Source organism: Dryobates pubescens, chromosome 34, assembly GCF_014839835.1.
Source record: "Dryobates pubescens isolate bDryPub1 chromosome 34, bDryPub1.pri, whole genome shotgun sequence".
NCBI classification, from domain to species: Eukaryota; Metazoa; Chordata; class Aves; order Piciformes; family Picidae; genus Dryobates; species Dryobates pubescens.
The window spans coordinates 266,118-284,130 of record NC_071645.1 but is presented as its reverse complement, the minus strand read 5'-3'; the positions used below and the strand labels follow the sequence as shown (position 1 = coordinate 284,130).

Here is an 18,013-nt window from a genome sequence, read left to right as displayed (position 1 = left end):
CTAATATCTAATTTCCTCCACTGGCTGGGTTGGGCTGGCCACTGGTGGCCTTCATCCCAGCACAGGATGGAGCAGGGGCTGCAGAGGCAGAACAGGACCTTTTCAAGCTCTGTACCCAGTTATCACTCTCTTATCTCTGGGTATCAGTTACAGCTGGCATGTGCTACATCAGCCTGGCATGGCAGGTGCCATCATTGTCCAAGTTCTCCCCCTGCTTCAGAGCAGTCTCCCAGCTCTTTGTGTTCATGACTGGATGGGAATATGGGGGAGGGAGTGGCTGGAGAAACCCTTTTTGGGTCCCTTGGCTTGGTCTTTATCACCATGCTGGTAGCTTGGCCTGGCATGATGCTGGCTCCATTCTGCTGACTGGGCAAGCTTTTGGGGGCACTGGGAGCAGGCACCATGGGTGGGGTTCTGTGTTGAGTGTTTGGGGTGATGTGTATGTGTCAGGGTTAGTTACCCTACACACTGCCCTTGCCTCCATGAATGTGGAGCTCCAGAGATTGCTCCAGACCTCCCCCACAACCTGTTCCCCAGGCTCACCCCAAATTGCACCTCACACCCCCCCAACCCCCACATTTGTCTACACCCACCCCCCCTCCCTAGAGTCTCCCTAGAGACCCTTTCCCATGGGGGTTTTGTTTGAATGTTTGTTGCCAGGGGGGTACAATGCATACATACAAATATACACAGCCCCGCTGCGTGGTAACAAAGAAACAAAACCACTCCCCCCCCCCCCCCCCTAAAAAAAAGAAAAACACACCCCCAAAACAACAGAAAAAACCAACAAAACCCCCACCAAACACAAATGAAAACAAAACCTGTGTGGGTTTATCTTTATCCACCTGCAAACAGTATAAATAAATGCAGCTGAGCCACGTGGTAATCAGAATGTTAATTACACAAAGTAGCGCAGCACCAACGTGGGCGTTGCACGTTTTTATTGGGCTATTTGCAAATACTTAATGTGCAAAGTAGCCCACACCGCCCCGCGGCGCGCCTGCGGCGCAGCAATGCGCGGCCCCAGCCCACGCCGTCTGCCCGCCCGTGCAGGAGTCCCTGCCGTGTCTCCTCCGTGCCGCCAGAGGCCGCTGCCAACATCCTTGACTCTGGCCGAGGGCGGGGCCGGGGGCCGCTCTCTTTACAGGCTTCCGGCGCGGGGCTGTGGCGTCATCGTGTGCGACGCGCTGACGAGCAGAAGCGGCGGCGGCGGAAATCAGATCGGCCGCGCCGGTAAGCGCCGGGCGGTCCGGAGCGGCGGTCCGGGAGTGGATTGTGCATAGGGACCTTGAGCAGTGGATCGCGAATCGGACCCGGAGGGAGGATCGGCTCCCGGGAAACGGATCTGGGCCCGGAAGCGCGGATCGGTTTACGGACGGCGCGTCCCGGCGGGCCCGGACCCTGACGGCGGCTCCTCCCGCAGCCCTTCCCCTTTCTCTCCCCGCATGGCGCGGCCCTGAGGGGCGATGACCGACCAGGAGAACAACAACAGCATCTCCAGCAACCCCTTCGCCGCCCTCTTCGGCTCCATCGCCGACGCCAAGCACTTTGCCGCCGTCCAAAAGCAGCAGCAGCAGCAGCTGCGGCAGCTCAGAGGTGCGGGCCGGGCGGGCGGCGGCGGGGTAGCTTCCCCTGCTGAAGACCGAAGGAGCTTCCTCGGCCGGGACGCTGAGGAGCTCCTGTTTTGCAGGCGATGAGACGTCGGTCAGTCAGGATGACTCTGATAACAGCGTCTCAGAGAGCCTGGATGACTGCGACTACTCGGTGGCAGAGATCAGCCGCTCGTTCCGCTCTCAGCGGGAGCTCTGCGAGCAGCTCAACATCAACCACATGATTCAGAGGATCTTCCTCATCACCCTCGACAACAGTGAGCAGCGGGAGCCCTTCTTACTGTGCCGCCCTAGGGCTGTTACGGGCTGGCAGAATCATCCGGGCAAAGTTTGCCATATGCGTCTGAAATAGGAGCCCCGGGAGGGGGAAGTTGCCTCCCGCAGCAGGCACGGGCAGCGCCCTGCGTGCAGCTCCGCCGCCCACCAGCACATTCTTTCTCAGCCAGTCAAGGGTGAAACAGGGCCCTCTTTGCTCTTCCCAGGCGACCCCAGCATGAAGAGCGGGAACGGGATCCCAGCGCGCTGCGTCTACCTGGAGGAAATGGCAGCAGACCTGGACGACCAGGACTGGCTGGACATGGACAATGTGGAGCAGGTACTGAATTCATTTCCTGGTGGTGTACAGGCAGAGTGCCCTGAATGCAGCCTGGCTGCCAAGGTGTGGAGCTGCCAGCTGTGGCCTGGCTGGAAATAGTGGGGTTGGGGCTGAGAGAGGTTTAGGATCTGTAGCTGGGAGCTCCTTCTCTGTGGGAGATTGGCTGGCGACAGGGAGGGGAACAAACTGCTGAGCTGGGCATGAGGACAGGCTCCTGTGCAGTTGTTTGGGGCCATTGCTGCAGTGTGATGTCTCTTCTGAGACTGAACACAGCTTAGGCACAGGCTCAGCTTTGTCCACAAACACAGCAGGAGGGTTTTCATGGGTTTCTAGTGAAAATCACTTCATGAGGGCTGCTGCAGCGCTGCCTGGGGGTTCTTGATGCTGTCCTCTGGTAGCTCAGGATGGGTAGAGCTCACTCTCTGCTCAGCTTGTGCTGACTCCTCTCTGGGAGGGATAGGCTTCCTGCAGGGGCTATTTCATGTCCCACCCATCTCTGCTGTGCCCAGGCCCTGTTCACTCGGCTGCTGCTGCAGGAGCCTGGAAGCCACCTGATCCACATGACCTCAGCCGGCACTCAGAACCTCTCTGCTGAGCGGGACGCCGGGGAGAGGCAGATTCTGCGCTACCTCTACGCCTGCTTCCAGCGGGCAAGAGAAGAGGTGGGCAGGGGCTCTGGGGAGGGGCAGGGCAGCTGCATCACTTAGCTGGGGCTGTAACGGCCAGAGGCGGGCACCAGGGCCCCAGCTTGGTCTGCTGGCTGTGCAGATAACCAAGGTGCCCGAGAACCTGCTGCCCTTCGCCGTGCGCTGCCGGAACCTGACGGTGTCCAACGCCCGCACCGTGCTGCTCACCCCCGAGATCTACGTCAGCCAGAACGTGCACGAGCAGCTGCTGGACCTGCTGCTGGAGGCGCTGCGGGGGGCACGTGAGTCCAGCCGCACTCGGGCTGCCCAGCACAGGGAGCTCGGGCAGGGGCAGCGCAGGTTAAGCAAAGCTTGGGCTCCCCGTGGTGCTGGAGGGGAGGGCTACAGGTAGGCCACGCTGTGTGCCCGTGCTGTGGGGTCGCTGCCAGCCTGTCGTGGTGACAGCCACACTTCCTTCCCCAGACTTTGAGGACGTGACCGAGTTTCTCGAGGAGGTGATCGAGGCCTTGACGATGGACGAGGAGGTGCGGACGTTTGGGGAGGTCATGGTTCCCGTCTTTGACATCCTCTTGGGCAGGATCAAGGACCTGGACCTCTGCCAGATCCTGCTGTACACCTACCTGGACATGCTGCTCTACTTCACCAAGCAGAAGGACATTGCCAAGGTGGGTGCCTCAGCCAGACCCAGAGCTCCTCGTGAGTCTTGCTTGTGGGTCACGGTTATAGGACCTTCTATGGAGGCTGAACCAGCAGCACAGTGCAGCAACACCTGGTGTGCAGTCCTACCCCTGCTCCCCTTCCTGACACCCATTCCAAACCTGCTAGTGTGGTCTGGTTTTCACCAGCAATCCGTGAAATGCTCAGCATGTCCTGCTGTATTCCCCAGGTTTTTGCAGGCTACATCCAGCCCAAGGACCCCAGCAATGGACAGATGTACCAGAAGACTTTGCTGGGCACCATTTTAAACACCTCCTGCTTGCTCAAGACCCCTGGCCTGGTGGAGAGCCATGGTTACTTCCTGAACCCATCCAGGTCCAGCCCACAGGAGATCAAAGTGCAGGAATCCAACATCCACCAGGTGGGCCAAAGGGTGATGTTTTTCCTTCCCTCCCACTTCCTTGGGTTGTTGTAACCCAGCTCTTGGTTGTGTTTGATCAAAATATTTGTCTGAGCTGTAGGAGGAGGGCGGAGTGGTGCTTGTGGGGTAGATACCAGCACCATAGTCTGAGATGCTACATGAAGGTCATGCAGCTTAGGGGTGATAGTCACCAGGAAATGGTTCTCAGTACCTGTCCTGTAATTAAAATGTTAATTGACTCCCCAGCAGAGAAAGTGCCAGGCAGTGTTCTCCTACTATGCTGGGAAGATCTTCAGGAGTGTTTCAGAAGGAGGGCAGGATCAAAAGGCAGGGCATTGATACAGGAGGGAACTTGGGTGCAGAAGTGGTCACAGAGAGAGCCCTTGCCCATCACAGGTGCTGTGAGGGTTACTGTTGCTGTCAAAGATGTGTGAAGAGCTGTGGTTTTACTCCCCATGCAAACAACTTGGTTTTGAGCATGTCCCTAATTATTCTTTGCTGCCAGCCTCAGGGGTTGACCTGCTCTTGAGGTGTGTGGTTGACAGAGGTCTCCTGGCCATGATGTGCTGTGAAGCTCTGCCCTTGAGGAGCAGGATGTGGTCCAGAGCTGGGACAGTTCTGAGAGTCTCATAGTGACAGGAGAGACAAAATAGCCTCTGACCTGTGATCTGTTCCCTGCAACAGTTCATGGCCCAGTTCCATGAGAAGATCTATCAGCTGCTGAAGAACCTGCTGCAGCTGTCTCCAGAGATGAAGCACAGGATCCTGTCCTGGCTGGGAAACTGCCTGCACACCAATGCAGGCCGCACCAAGATCTGGGCTAACCAGATGCCAGAGATCTTCTTCCAGATGTATGCCTCAGATGCCTTCTTCCTCAACCTGGGAGCTGCCCTCCTCAAGCTGTGCCAGCCCTTCTGCAAACCCAACTCCCCGCGGCTGCTCACCTTCAACCCCACCTACTGTGCCCTCAAAGAGCTGAACGAGGAGGAGCAGAGGAGCAAGAATGTGCACATGAAAGGTAAGGCCACACCTTAGGGGCAGCCAGGGAATGGGAAAGGAAGTGTCCTTGGGTCCTCATTTCTCCCAGGAGTGCGCCAGTAGGGGTGAAGGGCTGAGGGGAGAGGAGCAAGAGAGAGTGGAGTAGAGGCAAAGCGCTGCCTTGTAGCACCGGCATTTGTTTCAGTCTTCAGCAGGGACTTCTTGAGCCCTGTCCTCTGGAGCCCACTCCCCGCAGTGCTGCAGGGTGGGACTCGGGGCAGAGACTCTTTTCATTCCAGGTTTGGAGAAGGAGACGTGCTTGATCCCTGCCACGGGCGGGCAGGAGCCAGAGTTTGCAAACAGCTACAACCTGGTGACAGAGAACCTGGTGCTCACACAGTACACCCTGCACTTGGGGTTCCACAGGTAACGCTCTCGACCTGCCCTCTGCCCCGCGCGGCACAGAAACCTTAGTGCCCCGAGGACAGCCTGGGCCAGCTGAGCTGCACAGCTGACACTTGGGCCTCAGACTGGCTGAGTGCAACAAGAAACTTGGTTTGCTGTTGCTCACAGCCGGTGCTGAGCCTTGCAGGCTCCACCTTATTTCTAGGCCAGCAGCAGCCAAGTGCTGGCTGGCCCTGGGTCACTCAGTTTCCCTCTGCTGGGGAAAGAGGCCCCTGGCAGAGCCCCTGCCCACTGCCAGCTGTGCTCCCTGACCCAGGGAAGGGGCCGTGTGTTGGGTAGCCGCAGGAGGCAGCTCTCTCTGCCCTGGAGGGGGGATCTGGGTGCCAGAAGATGCTGGTTTCTTCTCAGCTTCTCTCTGCAAATCGTTGCCTGGATACTGTGAGGTCACTGCTGAGCCGAGCACTGGCACCTTCTAGTTTATCCTCTAAATATAGAAATCAATGAGAAGTTCTGCAAGTGCCTTGTTGCTGGGAAACCTCCCAGTGTCACTGGGGCTTGCTGCACCTCTGACCCTGCTGGGCTGAGGGGCCAGCTCCCTGTCTGTGGCCCTGCAGAAGCTTCACAGCCATCATTAGTTTTGCAGGGTGCCCCATGGAACCTCAGCACACAGTTCCTCCTGGCTTGTGTTGCTAGGAAGGCTTCCTGTGCTGGTACCCCACACAATTTATCCCACACAAACGAAATGGTTTGAACTGGGATGTGCAGAACTTTTGTCCCTGCAGGCAGGACAGCAGCCTGCATTGGGTCACATTGCTTGTGCAGTCTGCACGGCACAGCATTGTGCTTAGCCTGGATGACCTTAAGGGTCTCTTTCAGCCAAGTCAGCTCTGTCATCCTTCCCTGCCTTGTGTTCTGGGCAGGTTGCACGACCAGATGGTCAAGATAAACCAAAGCCTTCACCGCCTGCAAGTAGCATGGCGAGAAGCTCAGCAGAGCTCCAGCCCCGCTGCTGACGGCCTCAGGGAGCAGTTTGAGCGCCTGATGACCATTTACCTGTCCACCAAGACAGCAATGACAGAGCCACAGATGCTGCAGAACTGCCTGAACCTGCAGGTGTCCATGGCAGTGCTGCTGGTGCAGCTGGCCCTGGGGAACCACGGGACAGAGCCGCTCCCGCTCAGCTTCCCGCTGCCAGAGGTGCCCCACAGCGCCTTGGCCTACGTGCCAGGTGAGGCTGCCTGTCCTGTCTGCCATCTGCCTGTCCCTGTGCTGTCACAGGGCACTATCCTAACCTAGGAGTTTCTCACCAGCACTGGGGTGGTGAGGGGTGAGCAGGCAGGAGGCTGGAAAAGGGCAGAGTGAGCTGCTCGTGGAGGACCTCACATGCCATCTGCTTTTGCAGAGTTCTTTGCTGATAACTTGGGTGACTTCTTCATTTTCCTGCGGCGTTTTGCTGATGACATCTTGGAGACCTCAGCTGATTCTCTGGAGCACATCCTCCACTTTGTTACTGTGTTCATGGGTGACGTGGACAGGTAGGTACAGCCCTGGGTGTTATGTGCAGAGCACCCAGAGGGGAGCGAGGAGCAGGACTCTGAGTGAGTTGGTCTCTGGAGATCTGAACAGGGCTTCCCATGAGGTACCAAGGGGACTTGGGGTCTAACAGCTTGTTGGGCTGCATTACACAGCAGCTTCATCAGCTGGAACTGCTGCAGGAGATGTAGAAAGCTGTGGGGATTGATCTGTTTTGGGGTATCTATGAGCTGCTGTGGTAACTGAGCTCTGAAGGCAGCCGAGTGGCATTGATCCTGCTGCACAGGTTGCACTTGTGCTTGTCTCTTGCTTGTACTCAGGTGGAAATACAGGAAAGGCTCTGCCTCTGCAGGTTCCACAGCTCTCACTGTCCCTGGGAGATGGAGGCTGCAGTTCTCCTTGGCCAGACCTGGGGTGTGTGGTTTGGCTGCTGCCCCACATGTGTTGCAGAGGGGGGTTGCTTTCTCACCTCCATGGTTTGTTCAGGAGCAGGCTCAGTACTCGGGGCTTGGCACACAGGTGCTCGTGCACAGCTGGACACAGCACCCAGTGCTTCCTCAACAGCTCACTCCCAACCCTGGCCCTCACAGCACCCAGCAGTCACCTTCTCTTTCCTCGTGCAGGATGAAGAACCCTCACTTGCGAGCCAAGCTGGCAGAGGTCCTGGAAGCTGTGATGCCTCACCTAGAGCAGGCGCAGACCCCGCTGGTCTCGAGCGTGTTTCACCGCCAGCGTGTGTTCTGCTGCTACCCACACGCTGCCCAGCTGGCCCAGGCGCTGATCAGAGTCTTTGTGGACATCGAGTTCACCGGTGAGCATGGAGCCTGCTGCGCCTGCAGGGACGCCTGCAGGGCTGCGAAGCACAGGGCTGAAGCAGATGAATCTTTGTGGGGCTGCTGGGCCATGTGAGGCCGGCAGCATCCCAGCCAAGCGTTGCTCTTTCCAGATGTCTGCCTTGTGTAGAGCTGCACATCTGGAGAGGGCAACCTCCAAACTTTTCAGCTTGGCAGTGCTCGTAGCAGGCCCTCTCCTCCCTTGGGATGTGTTCTGCCACTCTGGAATCGGTGGCAGGTTTCCCTGAGTTCTGGGAGCAGGGTTTTATTTCATAGCCCCTGCCTGTGCCCAGCCTGCTGGAGCTGCTCTTGTTTGTGCTCACACCCAGGTGACCCACACCAGTTTGAGCAGAAGTTCAACTACCGCCGGCCCATGTACCCCATCCTGCGGTACATGTGGGGCACCGACGCCTACCGCCAGAGCATCAAGGTGAGGGGCGAGGGCACTGGCGAGCGCTGGGCGCACAGCTGGGCACAGAGCCGCATCCTGCCACCGGGACGCTGCCACCACGCTCACCACTGCCTCGTCCTGCAGGCGCTGGCTGATTATGCCTCCAAGAACTTGGAGGCCATGAACCCCCCACTCTTCCTCCGCTTCCTCAACTTGCTGATGAACGATGCCATTTTCCTGCTGGATGAAGCCATACAGGTGAGGCTTAGCACGTGCTGGCAGTGACAGTGTCAAGGGACTCTGCCTGCTGCTAAACTGGACACAGCCAGGCTTTGAACAAACTCCGTGGGATTATCAACCCCTGAGGCCATTCTGCAGATGTTTTATCCCAGCCAAGGCCTTTTGATCCCAGGCACTTCTCCTTGGGGTTCACAAGGTGGGTGCCAGGTGAACTTCAGTGCCTGTGACTGTCTCCCCACACCTTCCAGAGCTGCCTAGGAAGGGCTTTTTTGGGGAGCTTTCACCTGCCATGGAACAGATGGTTGGGCAGATGGGACAGGTGATGTGGACATTGTGAATGTTTATGGCCATTCTATGGTCTGCCATCCAGATGAGTGTTCTGAGATACCTCTGTGGTTGTCAGTGGCCTTTTGAAGCACTCTGGGGTACCTTTCACATCCCAGATCAGCCCCTCTCAGCGTGGAACAGGTCTGGCTTTGCTGTCACTGCCTGTTCTCCCAACACTTCCCTGCCATGTTGCAGTACCTCAGCAAGATCAAAGTGCAGCAGATCGAGAAGGACCGTGGTGAGTGGGACGGGCTGTCCCCGGAGGCTCGCCGCGAGAAGGAGTCCAGCCTGCAGATGTTTGGGCAGCTGGCTCGCTTCCACAACATCATGTCCAACGAGACCATCGGCACGCTGGCCTTCCTCACCTCAGGTAGGGACTGCAGCCTGCAGGCCCACTGGGAGCCAGGGCAGGGGGGCTGCCATGAGGCTGACAGAAGCCTGGGCTTCTGTTCCAGAAATCAAGTCCCTGTTTGTGCACCCTTTCCTGGCTGAACGCATCATTTCCATGCTCAACTACTTCCTGCAACACCTGGTGGGGCCTAAAATGGGAGCTCTGAAAGTCAAGGACTTCAGTGAGTTTGACTTCAAGCCTCAGCAGCTCGTGTCTGACATCTGCACCATCTACCTGAACCTTGGGTAGGTGACAAGTCCCTAGTGGGCCCTTCGGAAGTGTGCTGTGCACTGTTGTCACAGTTGGGGGGACTGCATTTTGCAGCTCAACAAATGTGGATTCTTGAGCCTTTTCTGTCTCTTCACTGGTGATCCAGGGATGAGGAGAACTTCTGTGCCACAGTGCCCAAGGACGGCCGCTCCTACTCGCCAACGCTCTTTGCCCAGACCGTCCGTGTTCTGAAGAAGATCAACAAGCCTGGCAACATGATAGTGTCCTTCAGTCACCTGGCTGAGAGGATCAAGGTGAGGATGAGAGTGAATTGAAGTGCACAGAGAAAGGAAGGAGCCAGTTCCTTGTACCCTTTTTCCATCTGTGTGTCCCTGCGCCTGCCCTCTGGATTTGGATATCTGGGAGTGGGGTTCAGGTCAGGCAGCAGTGTGGCCTTGCTGCCAGCACAGACCTGTAAGTGCTTTGGCTCTGAGCTGGGTTTGCAGAATGGGGTGAGAGTCCCTGAAAGCCTCCTGTGCCCACCAGTCTCTCGCAGACCGCCAGCAGCAGGAGGAGGAGACCTATGCTGATGCCTGCGATGAGTTCCTGGATCCCATCATGAGCACCCTCATGTCTGACCCTGTGATCCTGCCCTCCTCCCGTGTCACCGTGGACCGGTCAACAATAGCCAGGCACCTCCTCAGGTACAAGGCAAGAGCCTCCTGCCTCCAGGGATTTTGGGGATCAATTCCTTTTCCTGGCTTGTCTGCCTCTGGTTTTATTTCTGCCGCTGCAACTGTCCCCATGATGTCCTCTGTGCTTTGCTTTAGCGACCAGACAGATCCTTTCAACCGGAGCCCCCTCACTATGGACCAGATCAGACCAAACACAGAGCTCAAAGAAAAAATCCAGCAGTGGCTTGCAGAGAGAAAGAAGCAGAAGGAGGAGCAGGAGCAGGCGCTAGACTGAGAACCAGGATCTCATCCCTGACCCGCAGTCACTAGCGAGACAAAAGCCCTTGCCGGGGCAGTGGCCAGAGCTCCAGAGCGAACCACTAAATGAAGACCACAATTAGAGCATTGCTACCACCTCCAGGGTCCTTCCTAGGATCTTCCCTTCCCATCCTTGGTCTGTCTCTTCCTTTCAGGACTCTGTCTTTAATACTAAGACTTCCCACCGCACTACAGCTTTGAGCCTCTGTCTCAGTGGGAGGCCTCAGCCTCCTCTGTGTGGCATGGCACCCCGGCCCTATGTTATTTGTTCTTTGTGTTGGCCACGGTTTTTTCCTGCGACACCAAAAAATTCCTCTGTCCTGTGTGTTGCCATGTTTGAACTCTGTAGTGTGAGAGCGACACCTCTGCCAGGGCTGTATGCAGGCACGGGGGGCACAGTGCTGCTGCAGGTACAGGCACAGTCTCTTTCCCAGAGGATGGCTGGGAACAGGGGCATTGGAAATCATTAAATAGAGATGCTGAGGTTCTTTGTACTGAGCTTTAGACTAAAGGTTTACATCTTCAGACCTTGAAGGTCCCTTAGACCGGCCTCTGATTGCTTCGACAATCACGCTGCTGACGGTGGGGCTTTTGGGAAGCCCCTGTATAGTGGGCCGGGCGCCATCGGCTGCTTGGGCACCCGTCCGCGGTCAGCTGGGTGTCGAACCCGTGGCCCAAGCGGTTCCGGGCCCCGCCCCATGCACGTGTCGCGGGGTCCTGGCTGCGGGCTGCCCTTGGCAGCGCCTGGCGGGAGCGGCGCTGGGGAGCGGGCGGCGCGCGGGCAGCCGCAGCGCGGGGGGGTCCTTGCGGCGGCGGGGTCCTTGCGGCGGCGGGTCGCGGTGACATTGGTGGCCGGCCCGGCAGCAGCAATGGCGCAGAAGCTGGTGCAGCGCATCACCACCCAGGCGCCGCAGCTGCTCAGCGGTGAGCACTGGGGAACGGGGCCCGCTGGGGCGCGGGGGGCGGCGGGAGGGACGGGCCCGGTGGAAAACGCCAACCCTTCCTTCTCCCGCCAGCTGCCGTGGCGTACGGGAGGCCGCGCCTGGCCACATTCTGGTATTATGCCAAGGTGGAGCTGGCCCCACCGACTCCCGCCGAGATCCCGCGGGCCATCGACAGTATGAAGGCGCTGGTCAGGAGCTTCCAGAGCGGCCGGCTGGCGCAGCTCACCGTCCGGGTAACGGCGGGCGGTAGGGAGGGACTAGGGCAGCTCGTTCCCACCCCGAGCTGCCGCCTCGTGAAGCGGCTGAGAGCTTGGCCTGCCCCGCGGAGCGGTGACCTCCCTGCTGCCTTTTTGCCCTTTCAGGACGCGCTGAGGAACGGCTTGGTGGCCACGGAGGTGATGATGTGGTTCTACATCGGGGAGATCATAGGCAAGGGCGGCCTGATCGGGTACAACGTCTGAAAACTCCTCCCACCGTCCTCGGTGCCGTGGTCCTGAGTCTGTAACGGGGTCTGTGACAATAAAGCTAGGAACTGGTGTCGAGATGTCATGGTGTTTTGTGGCAGGTGGGGCAAGAGCCTGTTCCTGGCCTAGATTCTGCTGGTCAGTACCACACCAGGGCTCGTTCCTGCCTCAGCTACAGTGGGAGGTGAGGGTCGAGAGGGTTCACACAGCACAAACGCTTCCAGTTGTTCCTGGATATATTTCACACCAGCTGGTGAGAACCAAAAGAACTGCTGATACTTCATGGGCACTATCCAGGGCCAGCTGCTGTGGCTGGGCCATGAGGTACACAGAGCTCTGCCGTGAGGCTCTGCCGGTTTGGGGTGCAGCTCAGTGAGCAGAAGCCTGTGCAGGTAAGCAGAGCTTTGTCATGCATGCCCTCCCAGCTCCCCAGCAGCTGGACCTGTGGGCAGTCTGGGTTTCCACCAGCCTGCTGACTGCCAGCCAGCTTCTAGAGGTGCACAGCTAGGGCTAATGAGCCTGCACTCCAGCATGAGCTCAGAAATGGTCTGTGGAAGGAGCAGTGCAGTCCTTTGGGTAGGGCTGAATTGGTTTTATTGTCTTGGAAGATGCTTCTCAGCATGGCTTCTTGTTGGTACCGTTATCGCATCAGCTGCTCCCCTGGGCCTTGTGTTTGGTCAACCCACAGCCCTGACTGATCCACACATCTGGGGCAGCTGCAGAACTGCCAGAGATGACCTCAGCAGCTCATCCCAGCGAGAAGGATTCCCAGCAGGTAGCAAAGGTGAGCTCACATGCTTCATGCTTGGTGACTGGGAGGTTTGCAGTGGCAGTGATACTTTTTTGTTAAAAAGAAGGGTTCATGACCCAGCAGCTACAGGTTGCAAGGGGTCACAGGTACCTTCATGCAATAGGTGGAGAAACTCAGGCCAAACTCACCAGCTTCTGCAGGTGAGTGCAACAGGAGCAGTGGCAGAACCTGCCCACATGGCCTCCTGTGGTCACTTCTACCCACATGGCCAGCCAGATCAGGGTCTCTGCCCAGCACAGCCAGACAGCAGCAGCCCTGGAACACCTCTTCTGTTCCTGGGACTTAATGGGTGCTCCTGTTGCTTTCTTTGCTGCCAAGGTCTTTGTGAATCCTCACTTCCCTCTGAGGAGATGAGGCTTTCTCACAAGGGTCTGGCCAATGTAACCGGGACAGCAGGGAAACACCTGCTTGCATGGCAAGGAGAAACAATGACCTCAAAAACTGCCTGGGAGCTCTTTGCTCCCCTCTTCCCAGACCCATGGCCCAGCAAGCAGGTCCCAGTAAGCAGCCTCACAGTTTGTAATGGGACAGGCAGAGACGTCATACATGCAGCTTAAAGCAGGACCTTGACAGCAGAACATTTCTGGGCGCAAGAGAGCACAGCAGCCTGCTCCTGCCCAAGGGCCTGCCTGTCCCTGCAACCTGCTGCTACCTCTAGGGACAGTCTCAGGGGCAGACACTGATGGCCCTGACAGGTGGGCACTGTGGTGCAGCTCACACATCAGTGCCAGGCTCAGGGCCTGTCAGACTTGCTCCACTGGGAGGATGGTGTCAAATTTGAGTGTAGAAGAACATTCACTCACACTCACTAGAAAGACAGAAACTATCTGATTTTAATTTTCCACCCTGCAAATCCTCCTGAGGAGCCACCCTAGCCCTGCTCCCACGGCAGAGCCCTGGCAGCACATCAAGTGTGAAGTAAACTGAAGTGGCATCTGCAAATCCAATGGGCTCCAGCAGCCTTTCTGTCCTTCTTAACATCACAGATAACGATTTGGTTGCTTATGTAAGGGGCAAACAGCCTTCTCCTCCTCCCCTGTCACTGTCTCTCTTCAGCTTTGAAAGGCACAGGTACTTCACATTTCCCAGTCCGGGGGGGTGATAACCGTTGTGAGTGCGTCTGCAGCGGTGCTTTTCTCAGGGAACACGGCGGGCACTTGTTGGACGTTAACCCTGTCCTGGTTGTGCTGTATGAGATGGAGACGAGCCTACGGCGTGACCCCGGGAGCAGCGGGACCTGGGGGCTCAGTGCCATCGCCATTATAGTCTTCCTGGAGATGGCAGCTGGTGGGACGCTGACCGGGCTCAGCAGGCAAGCGGGGCGAGGGAAAGCGGGAGGCAGAGGACGGGAGCGCGGAGGGGAAGGCCTAACTACACCTCACCCCTCCGCGCCTACCTGGGTGGCTGCTTCCTAAGGCCGGGGAGCAACACCGGTGTCCCGGGCAGGCCCTAAGCTCCGCCCCGACCCAGGAGCCGGGAGGCTGCGGACGGGGAAAGCAGGCAGTCCCTGAGGGGGCTCGGGCGGCTGTCAGGGACTGAGGGGCCCTGTTGTCAGGCGGGCCCGGGACGCCAGACCCTAGCTGCGCGCCGCCCGATTACCGTGCACCCGCATCTCATACCGGAACCGGGGCGGCGCCCGCGTACGGCCCTGCGCTACGGACGGGACCAGCGCACCGGCCCCTGCCCTATGCCCGGTCCTGGGAGCCGGAGGCTCGCGCTCTCGCTCGGCATTGCCGCCCGGTTATGCTGGCTGCAGCGGACTGGTTATGTGGCAGCCATGTTCTGGGGCCCGGCCGCGAGGTGCCCCGTGCCTGCATGGCCCTCCGAGCTATGAGGGGCCGCGGCAGCAGGAGGCTGCGGTATCCAGGACGGGGGGCCGCGCTGGGCCTCGGGCCCGGAGCCCTGCATAGCACCCAGCGTTATGCCGGGCTTGCACCCGTAGCGTATGGCATACCCAGGCGCCCGGGCGGCGGTCTGGCGGGGCCCCGCAACCTGGATATCACCCACCGTTATGCAGTACCGCTGCGGGCCGGCGAAGCGCTATCCAGGGCGCGGGGTGCGGCCCGGCCCCGCTCTCTGGCTCGTCGCCTCACAGTAAAGATGGCGCACAGCGGTCGGTGGCGCTTCCCTGCCCGGCCCGGCAGCGGCGGCTGGGGCCGCCGCGGGGTGGGGGGGTCCCGGCTGCGGGTGCCGGCCGTGCGGAGCCTGCGGGCCGGTGAGCCGCCGGCGCCGGGGCAGGCGGGCGAGGGGGAGCGCGGCGGCCCGTGCTCCGGCGGGGCGGCGGGAAGCGGGGGAGGCGGGGCAGCGCCGGGCTCCGGCGGCTCCGGGGGCCCCGCGGCCGGGGTGGGACCCGGCTTCGATGCGGCGCTCCAGGTCTCGGCTGCCATCGGCATCAACCTGCGGCGGTTCCGCGCGGCCTGCGGCGCCGAGGCGGGCAGTGGAGAGGTGAGGAGGGGCGGCGGCGGGGGGGGAGGGGGGGGCTGAGGGGGGGGCGGGGTGGAGGAACGGCGCGGCGGCGGCGGTGGCGGTGGTGACGGCGCGGAGGGCGGGCGGGTGCGGCCCGCGGGTCCCGCCGGCCCCGGCCCGCAGCATCCCCGCTCCGCCCCGGCGGGCGGCACACCCCCTGCCCGCACAACCCAGCCCGGACACACCTCCCGCGCCCGCGGGGCCCGCGTCGCCGCTCCCCGCACAAAGGGCGCGCCGGGCCGCGGGGCGGAGAGGCGGCGTGGGGAGCCCGGCGGAGGGGGCTACCGGTCGTCCTCCGCCCCCGCGCTGCCTGGTCCCTTCCCGTACATGCGACTCGCCGCTGGGGTGGCCTCCCCACCGCCTCCATTATTATCCGCCTCCCGCTGCTCCTCTCCCGCGCTCCCCGCCACCGGGAGGTAGGATGTGGCCGGGGGGCGGCGGCGGCAGCTCTCCTCCCCGCGGCGGGTGGGGGCGAAGCGGGGCCTGGCTCTCGTTCCTCCCCATTGAGGAGGATGCTCTGCAGGGTAACGCGTCCTTCGTCGGGAGGGGGGCTCAGCGGGCCGGGGCGGGGAAGCGGGAGCCCGCGCCCTCCTGCGTGCCCCTCGGCGGGGGCCGCCGACCGGCTGGACCCCGGGACGAGCACGATTCGTGGGCGCCCAGCGCGCCAGAGGCCTCTTGTTTTTTGATGTATTTTTTTGTTTGGTTGGGGTTTTGTGCATGTGTGTCTGTGTTTGGTTTTTTTTTTTTCTTTTCTTTTTTTTGAGTTGCTCTTTTCCCTGCTTCTGTTTCTATTTTTTGAAGCCTTTCTGTGGTGGCCAGAGCGGGAGTCTGACAGCAGCCCACCTATTGACAGATCAGGGAAGGCATGGTTGGGGGGTGTTACTCCCTGGGAGCCGCGGCGGTGCCTTCCCCCGGCTCTTATCTGGCATCGGTTGTTAGCGGCGTCCTTGCACCAGCAGGAGCATCCCCAGGTCCCCGTAGCAGGAGCAGCGTGCTGGTTTTGTCTCCTTTCTGCAGGCAGGGTGTCAACTGCAGAGCGACTGAGCCAGTCTTTGTATTTTCCCCCTTTAAAGAGTGATTGCTTTGCCATCCCGTCGCCGTTGGTGTCGAGAGTTTATTCAAACACTGGTTCAAGCCCAGCTTTCTTGGCGCTGCTGTTTCCTGTCGGGTGTCATGCACACAGGGAGGAAAGGGCTGACCATGAAATGCTCCTGACCTCACCATTGCAGCACCCTGGGCTTGACCCAGACTGCCCCTAGCACCCCTCATCTGACACTCATGCTCTTGCAGTAGACCAGGGTCAGAGGAATGGACCTGCTCTGCTTGAAAGAAGCTAATGACTGGGAAGTGCTGGTTGGGTGGCAGAAATGATGGATCTGGGCAGCCACCCTGACCACATTGTGCACAGCTCTGGAGAGTTTCAGAAGGGGACAACATGTGTGTTGCTCTACTGCTTTGCTCCTAAGATGACATTGGATTGGTTGGTTTGGTTTCACAGTTCAAATTGTCTTAAAGTAAGTTTTTGCATTTCAAAAAACTTCTAAAGTATCTTTGAAAGACCTTGGTGAGTTTGGCCTTTTATGGCCTGAAGCAGCTGATGAAGTTGGGCTCTCTCGGATCTTGACCACTGCTTAAATTGCTTTTCTCTGTAGCTGCTACCTGATAGATCAGGGAAGTTGGAGTAGATGACCTCTAGAGGTCCCTTCCAAGCCAGTGCATTGTGTAACACTAAAAACTTCTGTCCATAGATGACATTGAGTGGGAAGCAGTGGTAGAAGTTCTTGGTGCTGGCTGTCTGTAGGTCCAGCTTTGTGAGCAGGGGAGGGGCACACACTGGGTTCCTTCCCTCTGAGACTGCAGCATGCACTGCGTTCTCAGGCTTGCATGCAGAGCAGGTGCTCCAAAGCTCCCAGATGTGGTCGGATGCTTTTCTTGGGTGATGCTCAAGAACCAAAGTGGTTTTGCTTTGAAGGATCCAGTGCTCCTGAGCAGTGGCTTACTTGTGGTCTCTGGGGGAGAGGGCAGCTCTGTGTTGGTGTTGAAACAGTGATGTTCTGGTGCCCATGTGGTACCAGCTTTGGGTGGAAATGTTCTTCTAGAAGGGGGCTTCCAGAAGACCTGTGTTTGCTGGGGCTCACCACACCCTTGGAGTATCTGCCTTGTGTTTGTACCACTCCCCTCCGCAAGGGTGTGAGTCTTCCCTGACCCAGGTCAGCCAGAAGCTTCAGATGGGCTGGTGTTCTGCAGTAGGGATAAACACCCAAGCTGTCCCTGGGAGCTGAGGAGCCCACAGTGATGAGGAGAAGCAGCTGTCTTACCTTTTTTTGTGTGACTTCTGCTCTGATGCTTACATTTTTGACCTGCTGGTGGCATGCTGCATTCTAGTGTTTGTTTGTGTACCTGTTGAAATGGTGCATTGCCATCAAGATTGGATGCAACAAAAACAGTAGAAATCTGGAGCAAAGATTGTGCTTGGTCTGTTCCTTGTTTCCATGGCTGTTCTGTGGTACAGATCTGACTATTTCTCATCTGGGGGGGTCACCGCAGACTCCCCAGGTGTCTGGTGGATCTGTGGGATTCCTTGACTTTTCTGCAACTCACTATTTTGCTGAGTTACCTTGAAACCAGCTTACTTTAAGGGAGCTATTCTATGAGACTTGACTTTGGCACTGCAAGAGTTGGGGGAACTGCTTTTTGCACGCTAAAGCTACATCTGGTGGAAGAAAATGGCATTTGTAGTGTGTGTTCTCCTTCCAGCTTGGTGTGCTTGGCACTTTGGTAATCAAGGGAGCTTGCTTGTGTTTTCCTGGCTCATTACCTGAGCTTTGGGTATGAGTGTGTAGCTGCTAAATACCTGCTAGTGCTGTCAGTTCAGAGCCCTCCTTCTCTGGAGTTTCATGAAAGCTTTGGGACACGAGAGCTGCTGGAGTGCACACTGACAGCTTATCCCATAAACCTGCATCAGCTTGGTGCTGTTGGTGTCTCTGGAAGTGCTGCTGTAGCTGTGCAGGGGCTTTGCACAGGCAGATGCTGGGTGTGCAGCCAGGGCTGGCTTGTTTTGAAAGCCTCCCAGGTCCATGTGCTGCGCGGAGGGAGTG

At 58.7% G+C, this 18,013-nt stretch overlaps 3 protein-coding genes across 3 annotated transcripts in view; all 3 read left to right on the top strand.

The window, feature by feature from the left end:
• Window positions 1-1,155: 1,155 nt before the first annotated feature.
• Window positions 1,156-10,548, top strand: UBE4A (ubiquitination factor E4A). Its single transcript, XM_054176054.1, has 19 exons — window positions 1,156-1,596; window positions 1,691-1,867; window positions 2,093-2,205; window positions 2,715-2,867; window positions 2,974-3,133; window positions 3,315-3,517; window positions 3,739-3,930; window positions 4,615-4,948; window positions 5,208-5,334; window positions 6,234-6,541; window positions 6,716-6,848; window positions 7,470-7,657; window positions 8,009-8,109; window positions 8,215-8,328; window positions 8,833-9,007; window positions 9,093-9,273; window positions 9,405-9,552; window positions 9,785-9,942; window positions 10,069-10,548. Exons 1-19 carry the CDS (start codon window positions 1,467-1,469, stop codon window positions 10,205-10,207), a joined length of 3,234 nt encoding a protein of 1,077 aa, XP_054032029.1. The 5' UTR covers window positions 1,156-1,466; the 3' UTR covers window positions 10,208-10,548.
• Window positions 10,549-11,018: 470 nt separating this feature from the next.
• Window positions 11,019-11,711, top strand: ATP5MG (ATP synthase membrane subunit g). The gene is made up of 3 exons (XM_054176135.1): window positions 11,019-11,154; window positions 11,247-11,407; window positions 11,537-11,711. The coding sequence occupies exons 1-3, from the start codon at window positions 11,100-11,102 to the stop codon at window positions 11,633-11,635; spliced, it is 315 nt and encodes a 104-aa protein (XP_054032110.1). The 5' UTR covers window positions 11,019-11,099; the 3' UTR covers window positions 11,636-11,711.
• A 2,816-nt stretch (window positions 11,712-14,527) lies between these two features.
• Window positions 14,528-18,013, top strand: part of KMT2A (lysine methyltransferase 2A) — a 38,139-nt gene continuing 34,653 nt past the window's right edge. The window contains exon 1 of the mRNA XM_054176146.1: window positions 14,528-14,894. Within this exon, the coding sequence (XP_054032121.1) occupies window positions 14,550-14,894 (345 nt within the window). The 5' untranslated portion in view covers window positions 14,528-14,549. The remainder of the gene's footprint in view (window positions 14,895-18,013) is intronic.

What these genes read in the sequence shown, in the direction of transcription:
- UBE4A (XM_054176054.1), top strand. Translation starts at nt 1,467, where the DNA reads ATGACCGACCAGGAGAACAACAACAGCATCTCCAGCAACCCCTTCGCC. An exon ending in CCTACCGCCAGAGCATCAAG is followed by an intron (nt 8,110 to 8,214) that starts GTGAGGGGCGAG and finishes CTCGTCCTGCAG; the next exon opens with GCGCTGGCTGATTATGCCTC. An exon ending in ACCTGGCTGAGAGGATCAAG is followed by an intron (nt 9,553 to 9,784) that starts GTGAGGATGAGA and finishes TGTGCCCACCAG; the next exon opens with TCTCTCGCAGACCGCCAGCA.
- ATP5MG (XM_054176135.1), top strand. Translation starts at nt 11,100, where the DNA reads ATGGCGCAGAAGCTGGTGCAGCGCATCACCACCCAGGCGCCGCAGCTG. An exon ending in GGCGCCGCAGCTGCTCAGCG is followed by an intron (nt 11,155 to 11,246) that starts GTGAGCACTGGG and finishes TTCTCCCGCCAG; the next exon opens with CTGCCGTGGCGTACGGGAGG. An exon ending in TGGCGCAGCTCACCGTCCGG is followed by an intron (nt 11,408 to 11,536) that starts GTAACGGCGGGC and finishes TTGCCCTTTCAG; the next exon opens with GACGCGCTGAGGAACGGCTT.